The following is a 13,459-nucleotide window of genomic DNA, read 5'->3' as shown; positions in this document are numbered from 1 at the left end:
TCACGGTTACAAACTTAAAATAATCAATTAACAGATGGATGATTAGGAGTAATATGAATATAATAGAAGAGACTGAGTCAAAACATTAAAAGCATTGCTTGTCAATGCAAACTGGAACTTAAAAACCACTCATCCAATAGCAGCAAGCTCCTTGCCTACCAACCACCACCTCAAAACCCTGTAGAATGATACCAACTCCCAAGTCAGCAAAACCAAAGAGCTGATTATTGATGAGCAAGAAACAGGAGATCCACGAGCCAGTCCTTAATAGGATCTGAAGGTGGAAAAAGTCAGTAATTTAAATTCCCTGGCATTATAAGACCAGAGGATCCGTCCTAGGACGATCAAATTAAGAGCCATTTCAAAGGTGGTGCAGCAGCAGCTCGATTTTCTTAGAAGTTTGTGCATCTTTGATCCAAGATGGCGGCGCGACACAGCTTGCAGCAGCCACTCCGGAACTGATTATCTGTTATTTTTGAAGTGGGGTGCCGTGCGCAATAATAATCGATTGGAAACGGACGTGGAAACACGGAGAAACATCGGGAAATTCCAGGAAGACCTTCTTCGTTGCTGCTGCTGCTGTAAGGTCAGGGACTCTGCTGGGAAGAACAGGCCCCCAGTCTTCAGGGTTGTGTTGCCGATGGCCGTTGGCGGAGCCGTCTTAATACACTCGGCAGAGGATGGAGCTCGGAGAAGCTGTGCCGGAGGGGATGGTCGTCAGCTCGATGGACTCGGAGTCCTTTCGACGGACTCAGGTTGCTTTCGGTATGTGCTGCGTCTGCAAGGCTGAGTCGGGCGGCGCCTTGGAAGTCCATAGCGGGGGTATTCCCTTCTGCCGCCGGTGTGGGATGGCGAGTCTGTCGGGACCCTGGGGACTTGTGGAAACTGTGTGGTGATTTCTTTTGAACTTATAGTCCTTTAACATCTTGGACTATTTTTACTGTGCCCATAGTCTGTTTTTTATCAATTATGCTATTGTTTGCACTGTTGTAACTATATGTTGTAATTATGTGGTTTTGTGCAGGTCTTGTAGCTTTAGTTTTTGGTCTTGTTTGTCTGGTGGGTTTGGAGCTCCTTTCCGGGGAATGCTCTAGATGGTAGCGCGATATTAATACGCAGCAGCCTCTCCGGACTCTGGATTAGGGATTGCCAAACGTTTAGTGGATTTTCTGGTGTAGTCTGTTTTGTCATTTGCTTTTGTGATATCATTCTGGGGGAACGTTGTCTCATTTTTTAACTGCGTTGCATTTGTGGTTTCTAAATGACAATAAACTGAATCTGAATCTGAAGTTCAAGAGGTCACCTAAAATTTTGACAAAATTCTATAGATATAGAGTGGAGATTATCTTGACTGAGTCAGTACGGAAACACCAATGTCCCATTATGAAAAAACCTACAAAAATTGATGGATACAGCCCAGTCCACAGTTAAAGCTCCTCCTAACATTGAGCACTGCCACAAGAAAGCAACATCCATCAAGGACCTCCTCAGGCCATACTCTCTTCTCGCTGCTGCCATTGGAAAGGAGGTAAAGGAGCCTTGGGACCCACACCACTTGGTTCAGGACCAATTATTATCCATCAAACACAAGCCTCCTCCTGAACCAGCATGAATAACCTCAACTCTGAAGTCATTCCACAATCTGTGGACTCATTTTCAAAGATTGAACAACTCATTTTTGGTATTTAATTATCATTTCTTTTGTATTTGCACAGTCAAACAGGAGATAGAAAGAAGACAGCAAATCTCCAATGTACATTGGAGAACATTCTGATAGGTTGCATCACCAGTTGCTATGGAGGTTCCAATGCACAGGATCAAAAGGTGCTACAGTAGGTCGTATGCCAAGCCAGCTCCATCACGGACACTTTCTTCCCCATTGAGGACATTTTCCAAAGATGCCTTCATCATTAAGGATCCTCACCATTCAGGGCATACACACCTCTCATTACTACCATCAGAGGTGGCGGCACAGGAGCCTGAAGGCCTACACTCAGCTTTGAAAGAACAGCTTCTTCCTGAGCGTCATCCGACTTCTGAACAGTTCTGAACTTGTCTCAGTATTTGCACAATTTAATATTTCATTGGAATTTAAGAGTAATTTAAGTATTGAATTATACTGCCGTCAGAAAACAAAAACCAACAACACACGTCACCGATTATAAAACTGATTCTAGCGTTAAATGCTGGGACTAAATTTGAAAGTCTCTTTGGGTTTGTGCAGAATGGCTATATTTCAACTTTGATGACATACACAGAGCTATGGGCAAGAAAAGAAACATTTATGTTAAAGAAAAATCAACAGAAATAACTTGCATCACGCAGTGCATTGCTAGGAATATGTGAAAAATTCACACATAGTACAGGCTTTAATGGGTCAAGTTCATGTATTAACACTGACCATCTGCATCAGCATCAAGAACTTTTGACAACTTTCAAATAAAAAGAGCTATGCTGCTAAAAACTATTTTTTTCTTGTTAGTGCATTGCTAGTCCACTGAGAATGGGTCTGGAGGAGCTGGTCTATTCTTTGAGAGATGGGGGAACTCAGGAGACCTCCAGCCTACCTGATAACTACATCTGTATGAAATGCATTAAGCTGCAACTCCTCAAGAGACCGTTAAGGAACTGGAGCTGCAGCTCGATGACCTTCGGATCATAAGGGAGATTGAGGAGGTGGTAAGATAGTAGCCACAGGGAGGTAGTCACAGGAAGCTGTACCTGGTTGACTGTCAGGAGAGGAAAGGTGAATATGCAGCCAGTGCAGAGTACCCCTGTGGTCGTTCCCCTCAATAATAAGGATACCGCTTTGGATACTACTGGGGGGGGGGAATGACCTACCAGGGGAGGCAGCAGAGAGCAGGTCTCTTGGTCTCTTGCACTGTCTGGTTCTGTGGCTTAGAAGGGAAGGGGGAAAAAGGAAAAAAGGAGTTCAGTACTGACAGGGGATTCCATAATTAGAGGAGCAGAAAGCAGTTTCTGGAAATGTGAGAGACACCCAGATGGTATGCTGACTCCCAGGTACCAGGGATGTCTCGGTTCGTGTCCACAGCATTCTAAAGAAGGAGGGTGAACAGCCAGAAGTCATGATACATATTGGTACCAATGACATAGGTGTGAAAAGAGAAGGGGTCCTGAAGTGAGAATATAGGGAGTTAGGCACAAAGCTGAAAAGCAGGATTCTCAGGGTAGTAATCTCTGGATTACTGCCTGTGCCACACGCCAGAGAGGTAAGAAAAGTATGATTTGTCAGATGAGTGCATGGCTGAGGAATTGGTGCAGGGTTTCAGATTTCTGGATCATTTGGATCTCTTCTGGGGAAGGTATGACCTGTACAAAAAGGATGGCATCATTCAATGTCTGTAGTGAGATGCTGAAGATGTTCTATAGGTCAGTTGTGGAGAGCGCCCTCTTCTTTGTGGTGGCGTGTTGGGGAGGAAGCATTAAGAAGAGGGACGCCTCACGTCTTAATAAGCTGGTAAGGAAGGCGGGCTCTGTCGTGGGCAAAGTACTGGAGAGTTTAACATCGGTAGCTGAGCGAAGGGTGCTGAGTAGACTACGGTCAATTATGGATAACTCTGAACATCCTCTACATTGCACCATCCAGAGTCAGAGAAGCAGTTTCAGCGACAGGTTACTATCGATGCAATGCTCCTCAGACAGGATGAAGAGGTCAATACTCCCCAATGCCATTAGGCTTTACAATTCTACCGCCAGGACTTAAGAACTTTTTAAAAGCTATTATTAATGCTTTTTGAGATAGTGATTTAGATGCATATCATATTCTTTACTGAGTTAAGTATTGTATGTAATTAGTTTTGCTACAACAAGTGTATGGGACATTGGAAAAAAGTTGAATTTCCCCATGGGGATGAATAAAGTATCTATCTATCTATCAATGGGGACCAAAATCCTAGCAGGCAAGTTTGCTAGAGCTGTTGGGGTTGGGAACCAGAGTGATAGGGCTGAGGATGGGGCAATTGGTATACAACTAGATGTGGTGCGTAGTGAGACTGTGAGGAAAGACAGGCAGATAGCAAAATTGATGTCAGTGTAATAGGGGGCAAAAATCAAAAAAGAGTGATGAATACTGTTTCAGGGTTATACTTCAAAAGAACATGCAGTATAGAGAATAAGGTAGATGATCTTGAAACGCAGTTAGAGATTGGCAAGCATGATGTTGTGGGCATCTCTGAAGTCATGGCTGAAAGGAGATTATAGTTGGGAGCTTAATATCCAAGGATACACACTGTATCAAAAAGACAGCCAGGTAGGCAGAGGGCGTGGGGTGGCTCTGATGGTAAAAATGAAATCAAATCCTTAGAGGTCACATTGGATCAGAAGATGCAGAATTCTTGTAGTTAGAGTTAAGAAACTGCAAGGGTAAAAAGACCTTGATGGGAGTTACATAAAGACCTCCAAATAACAGCCAGGATGTGGGAAACAAATTTCAATGGGAGAGACAAAAAGGCATGTAAAAAGGTAATGTTGCAAAAATCATGGGGAATTTCAATATGCAGAGATTGGGAAAAATCAGATTGGTGCTAGAGCCCAGAGGGGGAATTTGTAGAATGCCTACAAGATGGTCTTTTAGAGCAACTTGTGTTTGAACCCACTAGGAAAACAGCAACCTGGACTAGGTGTTATGTAATGACCCAAATTTGATTAGGGAGCTGAAGGTAAAGGAACCTTTAGGAAACAGTGATCATGATAGTATTCACTCTTCAGTTTGAGAAGAAGCTAAAATTGGATGTATTACAGTGGAACAAAGGAAATTACATAGGCTTAAAGGAGACGTTGACCAAAGCTGAATGAAAGGGGACACTACCAGGGATGATGACTGCTATTTATGGTGTAAACAAGAAAGATATATTCCAAAGATGAAGAACTATTCTAAAGAGAGGTTGAGGCAACCGTGGCTGACAAGAGAAGTCAAAGGTAGCATAAAATTCAAAGAGAAGGCATATAACATTTCAAAAACTCATGAGAAGGTAGAGGATTGGGAAGCTTTTAAAAGCCAACAGAAAATAAAAAAGGATAAAGATGAAATATGAAGGTAAGCTGGCTAATAATATAAAGGATACAAAAGGTTTTTTTTCCAGATATGTAAAGTGTAAAAGAGACGAGAGTAGATATTGGACTGATGAAGAATGACTTTAGAGAGGTAGTAGCGGGGGGGGGTCAAAGAAATAGTGGACAAACTTAATACATATTTTGCGTCAGTCATCGCTGTGGGAGACACTAGCAGAATGCCAGGGGGCTGAATTAAGTGTTGTTGCTACTGCTAAGGAAAGGGTGCTTGGGAAGCTGAAAAGTCTGAAGGCAGATAATCCACATGGACCAGATGGACTACACCTCAGGGTTCCAAAAAAGGTAGCTGAAGAAATTGTGGAGGGGTTAATGATCTTTCATGGATCAGTAGATTCTGGAATGGCTCCAGAGGACTGGAAAACTGCAAATGTTACTCCATTTTTAAGGAAGCAGGAAGGCAAAAAAAGGAAATTATAGGCCAGCTAGCCTGACTTCAGTAGCTAGAAATATACTGGGGTTCATTACCAAGGATGGGGTTACAGGGTACTTGAAGGCACATGATAAAAGTCAGCCAAAGTCACCATGGTTTCCTTAAGTGGAAATCTTGCCTAACAATTCTGTTGGAATTCTTTGAGGAAATAACTGGCAACGTAGAAAAAGGAGAGTAAATGGATGTTGTTTATTTGGATTTTCAGAAGGACTTTGAAAAGGTGCTACACATAAGGCTGCTTAACAATGTAAGACCCTATGGTATGACAGGAAAGGTACTAGCATGGAAAGAAGATTGGCTGACTGACAGGAGGCAAAGATTGGGAATAAAGGGGACCTTTCCTGGTTGGCTGCCAGTAACTTTTGCTATGCCACAAGGGTCAGAGATGGGGCTACTTCTTTTCATGGTATATGTCAATGATTTGAATGAAGGAATTGATGGCTTTGTGGGCATGTTTGTGTACAATACAAAGGTAGGTGGAAGGGCAGATAGCATGATGGAAGTGGGGAGTCTGTAAGAGGACTTAGATTGGGGGAATGAGCAAAGTAGTAGCAGATGGAATATAATGTAGTGAAGAGTACAGTAGTGCACTTTGGTAGAACTACTTTGTAAATGGGAAGAAAATTTAAAAAATCAGAAGCACAGATGGTCTAGGGAACCCTCGTACAGGATTCCCCGAAAGTTTAACTTGCAGGTTGAGTTGGTGGGAAGAAAAGCAAATGCAATGTTAGTACTGATTGAGAGGACGTGAATACAAAAGCAAGGGTGTAACCCTGAGGCTTTAAAAACCATTTGTCAGACCACAATTCGAGTACTGAGAGCAACTTTGGGCTCCATATCTTAAGTGTTTCGTAGCTCTGGGTCTGTACTCACTGGAGTTTAGAGGAATGAGGGGTGATCTCATTGCAACCTATCGAATATTGAAAGGATGAAGAAAATGGATGTGAAGAGGAAGTTTCCTATAGTAAGGGAGTCTAGGACCAGAAGGCACAGCCTCAAAACTGAGGGATGACCACTTAGAACACAAGGAAAAATTTCTTTAGCCAGGGCATGGTGAATCTGTGGAATTCATTGCTGCAGATGGCTGTGCAAGCCAAGTCATTGAGTATATTTAAGGTGGAAGTTGATAGGTTCTTAATTAATCAGGACATCAAAGGTTATAGGGAGAAGGCAGGAGAATGGGGTTGAGAGGTATAATAAATCAGCCATGATTGAATGAGAGCAGACTTAATGGCCCAAATAGCCCAATTCTTCCCCTTGTCTTTATGGTCTTATGACTTTTTGAACACACCTACTGATTGTATCAACTAATCTAGTACACATATAAAACTAAAATGGAACTGGATACTCATCTACTTACACGGACTCAAATTCCCTAATCTGTCAATTCCTTCAGCCAAATCACTGACATAATGTGAAAAGAAGCAGTCCCAACACCAACTCCTGCATTGCACAAGTCACCAGCAACCAACCAGAAAAGTCCCACTTTATTGCAACACTGCCCTTTTGCCTGTGTTCAATACTCCAGGCAAATTTGGAAATACAAAAGGGACAGAAGATAAGTAGTTGCAGTTGGAATCTAATGTAGTGAAGAGCATGGTCATGCACTTTGGCAGAACAGAGGTACATGTTCTGGACAGCTCAAAAGTGTCTCGGGTTGTTTGAAATCATTTATCATGCCTGAGAACATCATTGAAGTGACCTGCCAGTTACCGTCATAACTATGGTCATATGAATGAAAAATGTAATTGATAACTACATATACAATCCTCAAAGGTGCCTAGAATGATTTACATAGAAATACAGATCTTCAAAATAAAACATTATCACTCACTTGGGCCGTTTTTTAATCTGTGACTGAATAGTTGATTTCTTCTCTTCGGGAGTTTTTGGTGAAGCTGAATCAGATCCTGGAAGTTCAGGTGGCAATGGAAGGTCTGTAAGTAAGTGTCGAGACTTTCGTTCAGGGTGCTTTTTCACTGGCTTTATTGAGACCCCTTCTTTTGGGCTGTAATTAGAAAAGATAAAATGGGTAATTAAATTTCATTAAATAAACCCATTTGATTGCTAACGGGCAATGAAACAAGTAATTCCCTCCTCTCAATCAGAGACTAATTTAAATAAGAAAATATGCAAGTTAACACACAAAGGAACTGGAGGAACTCAGTGGAATAGGTAGCACCAATGGATGGAAATAATCTGACATCGTGTGGTTGAAACTCTCAAGTCCTAATAAAGGGTTGACAATGTTGCAAATGTTACATAATTTTTGCAATGATTTTGCTGCTAATAAGTTGTCTGTACAATACCACCAGATACTGTCCACTGCAAAAAAACTGACCATTGCATGCAATACCTTTCGCTATGTGTTTAAAAAAATATGGTACCACATTCTGATCACTTCACAATTGGATGCATGGTAGCTGTGGTGAAGTTTGCATGCTATTACTCCTCATAAGTTAAAACCTAAGTGATGCTTCCCTCCCCAATGAGCTCAACAACTTTTATGCATACTTGAAAAGGGAGAATAACTCTACACCCGTGCAAATCCTCACTGTGTCTGGCAATGCTAACATCTTGGAGAATGACATCAGAACATTCCTAAAGAGGGTGAACCCATGCAATAGAGTACCTGGCAGGGCACTGAAAACCTGTGCCAACCAACTGTCTGGAGTTCAAGGTCAATTTCAATCTCTCACAGCTGAAGTCAGAATTTCCCACCTGTTCAGATGGTCATCAATCATACCTCAAAATCATAGCAAAAGAGGACGGTTCACTCCCTCAATGACTATTGCCTGGTAGCACTCACAACTACTGTGATGAAGTGCTCTGAGAGGTTAGTTATGACTACAGTTAAATCCTGCCTCAGCAAGGACCTGGACCTGCTGCAAATTGCTACCACCACAACAGGTCTATGACAGACACAACCTCATTAGCTCTCCACTCTGTTTTGGAGCTTCCAGACAACAGAAAAACATGCAGCTGTATCAATTACAGCTCGATATTCAAAACCACCATGACCTAATATTAATCAACAAATTTCAAACCAGGGCTTCTGTACCTCCCCTCTGCAACTGGATCCTCAACTTCCTTATTGGGAAATCAGTCAGTGCAGATCGGAAATAACATCTCCTCCCCGCTGACGATCAACACAGATACACCTCAGGACTCATGCTTAGCCCACTGCTCTTATTCTCTCTACACTCACAACTGTGGTACTCAGCATTGTTCAACCCTATCTATAAATTCACAGACAACACAACTGTTGTTGGTAGAATTTCAGATGTTAATGAGGTGGCGTACAGGAGACAGATGATAGGCTGGTTGAGTGATGTTGCAACTACAACCTCACACTCAATGGAGACTAAGACCAAGGAACTGACTGTGGACTTCAGAAAGTAGAAGTCCGGAGAACACACATCATTGACAGGTCAGTGGTGGAAAGGGTGAGTAGCTTCAAATTCCAGGGCATTAGCATCTCGGAGAATCCATCCTGAGCCCAACCCATTGATGCAATCACTGAGAAGGCACAAAAGCGGCGATACTTCATTAGGAATTTGAAAAGATTGGGTAATGCCACCCAAAATCTTGCACTTTTCTGTCTATATAGATACAGTGGAAAGGTCTGAAACTTAGCCAGCTCCATCACAGACACACTCTTCCCACTATTGAGGACATCTTCAATAGGTGATGCCTCAAGAATGTAGCATCCATCACTAAGGACCCTCACCATCCAGGACATGCACTCTTCGCATTACTGCTGGAGAGAAGGCACAGGATTCCCACACTCAATGGTTTAGAAATAGTTTCTTCCCAACAACCACCCCCACCCAACCACCATCAGATTTCTGAATAGTCTATGAAACCTATAAACACTACCTCATTATTCCTGTTTTCTTTAAACTACTTATTTTGTAATTTATAGTAACTCAATGCCTTGGACTGCACTGCAGCCACAAAACAAGCTTAATGACATACAAGTCAGTGATTAATTAATCTGATTTGACATCATGCATCCTTCAAATTAAAAGAGCTTATTTGGAAAGATAACATGCAGTTGAAAGGGAGATGTTTGTACTTCAAAGGTCAGTCATATAATTCAACAGGCTCTTCAGCTGTTCATTATTCATCTATATTAATCCCATTTACCAGCACTTGGTTATAACGTAATGTTCTGGTAACTCAAGTACTCATAAATACTTTGTAATGTTTTGAAACCTCCCGCCTCCACATTCCCAACAAGTGCTTCAGAATCAACAACTGAAAAACATGTCTCCTCAAATCCCCTCCAAGCTTACATCTCATTTAGATACCCCCACACCCCAAAGGGGAAAAAGGAAAAAAGATCCTGACTATAGATTCCTCTCAATTTAATGTTGCTCTCAGATCACTCCTCATCCTCCTCTCCTCTAGGGAAACAAATCCAGCCCTATCCAATGTCTCCTAACTGAAATGTTCCATTCCCAACTGAAATGCTGGTGAATCTCCTCTGCATCTTCTCCAGCACAATCCTCCATATTGGTGAACAGAACTAACCAATGTTTTATAAAACTGTAACAGAGCATCATTGCTCTTACATTCTATGCATGGCTGACAAAGGCAAGAGTCTCTTAAGCCTCAAATGCCACTTAACATTTCTCCACCCAACTTTCTAGCAGATCAATACCTTGCTGCAGGCTAAGGTAATCTTCTTGTCATCTCCAAGCTTCATCATACCAACAACATTCACATCTAAGTAGTCATTGCACAATATAAACTAACGTGTCAGCATCAATCCCTGAGGTACATCCACTACTCACAAACTTCTAACTGGAAAAACAACTCCCTGTCACCACCATCTCTCCCATGAAGGTAGTTTTGTATACAACTTGCAAGTTGTCATGATGTCACATGAGGTCTAACTGTTTGGACTAGCTTACCATACATGATCTTGACTTCAAAATAAATCCTATCAAATGAAAAAGTAATTTCAGATGAACAAAGCCTTTAAAGGTTAAGATAAATCCTGTCCCTTACAACTTGTTTCAATAATGGCTCTAACATTAATCTAAGATTTACTGGCTTGTAATTATTTGACTTGCACCTGCTGCCCTTTTTAAATAAAGGAACAGAATTTACTATCATCCTAGTACTTGGTACCTCACCAAGCAATGGGAACTACACACAATTGTTTGCTCCAAGACAGGTTAGACCTCTGTCTTTTCAAAGTAAATGCACTCTAACACATCAACATCCCTTGCCCTGAACTCACCACCTATCATGTTCTCTTGAAAGATTAGCTGAAAGATTTAAAGATTAGCTTTATTTATCGCATGCACATGAAAACATAGAGAAAGGTGTTGTTTATATTAATAATCACAGCCCGAGGATTATGTGGGGGCAGACCGCAAGTGTCGCCATGCTTCTGGAGCTAACAGAGCATGTCCATAGCTTATTAGCCCTAACTTGACATCTTTGGAATGTGGGAGAAAATCAGAGTACCTGGAGAAAATCCATGCAATCAAGGGGAGAGCGCCCAAATTCCTTATAGACAGTGGAGAGTATCAAACCCTGATTGGTGATCACTGGCACTGTAAAGCGACTGCACCACCCTTTTAGTGAATAGCCAAGTATAATTTTTTAAAAAAACACACACACACACAAGCACGCAGTCCCTGGGTTACGAACGAGTTCCATTCCTGAGTCTATCTTTAAGTCGGATTTGTACGTAAATTGGAATAGGTACATCCGGTATTATTTAGCGTCAGTTAGTCAAATGTTTGTCTTACTATATATTTTACCTTTCCATGCATATAAAACACTTAAGAAACATATGTATTGTATTTCAATAATTAAACCACTGCGTTACCTACCGTAGATTCCGGATTTTAAGCCGCTACTTTTTTCCCACATTTTGAACAGCTTTGAACTTTGCGGCCAATAATCCGAAGCGGCTAATGCATGGTTTTTTTTCGTGCCGCCTCGTAAACATTTTGCCTCGTAATTGTACGATAAATCAAGCGCACTTTCACAATTAAATTATTGTAAATCAGTCATTTGTACTCACCCTCATCAACATGGAAAACACTCGAAGCATTGTGCTGACTATTTAGTTTAAACTATATTTGTTTTCTGTACTACATCGCGGGATGCTATGACGTCACACCCGGTTTCGCGGTGTCTTGTGGGAAAATGCCGTTTGCGATGAAACGGAAAGGAGGGGGGAGCGCATTACGCGAGCGGCTTTGGATCCGAGCGAAATCTGCTTTTAAATGCCGTTTGCGATGAAACGGAAAGGAGGGGGGAGCGCATTACGCGAGCGGCTTTGGATCTGAGCGAACTCTGCTTTTAAGTTAAAGGTATCAATAACTTTTCCTGGTAGGCTGCAATATATATATTTTTTTACCAGTCGTTAGGAGATATTGGAATGTTGTTCAGTAAAGAAGTATACGCAACGTATATTTAAAAGTAGCCGCGTACGGGCACGGTTCGAAAAAAAGCATTTGCAATATGTATTTGTTTTTGTTACCATATGGATTTAATTAAAAGTTAAAAAAATCCTCACGTGTAATATCTTTCTGTGTAAATATCTCATATTACAACGTGGGACACCTGCGGCCGAAAATCCGGTGCGGCCTTTACAATTAAAAAAATGATTTTATTTCTAAAATTAGAGCCAGCGGCTTAAAATCCGGTGCGCTCTGTAGTCCGGAATCTACGGTAGTAATAATTGTAGCTTTCATTGAGGCAGGGCCTTTCGCATGCTCCATTATTCTCACTTTATCCTTCAAAATTGTTCCGATCATTGACCGACTGTAGCCTAACGCTTTTCCAATAACGTTTCACCTCTTTCCAATCACTTTATTATTTCCACCTTATTTTCAACTGTGATTGTTTTCCGTCAACAGAACAGAAACACCGTGGATTCAGCAGCAGCCGCGGGTGATGGGACCTGAACTGTCCTGGGTCCTAAAGTCCACCTGCACTGAGACAGGTTAAATGGGACAAGTGGGGGTGGTGCTGACCCAAATAAACTAAAACATCTTAAACATAATACAGTACTGTACATAATACCGTAATAATAAAAGTAACTACATACGGCTGCATCGATGTCTGGCATACCAGAAGGGACATTCGTGAGGTAACATTATGATGGACCTGGTGCTGGAGAGTCCATCATAATGTTTGAGAGGTTTGATTCAGCTGCTGGAGGGCAGGTTTACTACTGGAGTCAATTTCTTAAGTAGGCATCAAGGGAGGCTTGTACAGAGCTTTTCTTTTTTTCGTCATAAATGGCCTTGTAGAAGCTGAGGTTCTTGGTAACTGCACAGTAAACTTTGGTGAACTTCTCTGTATTAGGATCTTGCTCCTCTAACTTTGCCATCCCTGCTTCAATGAGACGAAAGGTTTCAGCTAACTTTTGCGTCGCAAACTTTTTCAGTTCCGGAGTTCCTAGGTCACAGTCGTCTTCTTCCTCAAATGCTATCATCTGCTGCTCTAGCTCCATAAGGTCTTCATTGGTCAGTTCTTCGACATCAGTTTCACTGATGTCTAACTGCAGTTTATTACCAATATCAAACACAGCTTGCCTGGCTTTGGTGATGTCGTCAGCTGTAAATCCCTGAGAAGCATACGCAAACTGGGGGCACAATTTAAACCACACACCTTTCATATTTGACTGCTTCACTTCATCCCAAGAATCAGCAATATTTTTGATGGCATCATAGATGTTATAATCCCTTCAGAACTCCCGAGCTCATCACATCATCTTGGGTAGCCCTGACTGCTTGTGAGAAGGTCCGCCATAAATAATATGCCTTAAAGGAGGCTATGACTCCCTGATCCATAGGCTGAAGTAGCGATGCGGTGTTGGGGGGGTAAAAATATGACTTTTTACATTGGATGAAGGTCATTTGAAGTGCTTGGATGTCCGGGTGCGTTGTCAAGCACAAGGAGAAT

At 41.8% G+C, this 13,459-nt stretch overlaps 1 protein-coding gene across 2 annotated transcripts in view; it reads right to left on the bottom strand.

Annotated features, from left to right (window-relative positions):
• Positions 1 to 13,459, bottom strand: part of cdk13 (cyclin dependent kinase 13) — a 147,033-nt gene that overhangs the window by 93,654 nt on the left and 39,920 nt on the right. For both annotated transcript variants that reach the window (XM_073032002.1, XM_073032095.1), the window contains exon 3: positions 7,356 to 7,529. In XM_073032002.1, the coding sequence (XP_072888103.1) occupies positions 7,356 to 7,529 (174 nt within the window). The remainder of the gene's footprint in view (positions 1 to 7,355; positions 7,530 to 13,459) is intronic.

The sequence above is a fragment of the Hemitrygon akajei genome, chromosome 1 (assembly GCF_048418815.1).
Source record: "Hemitrygon akajei chromosome 1, sHemAka1.3, whole genome shotgun sequence".
Taxonomy (NCBI): domain Eukaryota; kingdom Metazoa; phylum Chordata; class Chondrichthyes; order Myliobatiformes; family Dasyatidae; genus Hemitrygon; species Hemitrygon akajei.
This window is presented reverse-complemented; position numbering and strand designations above follow the sequence as displayed.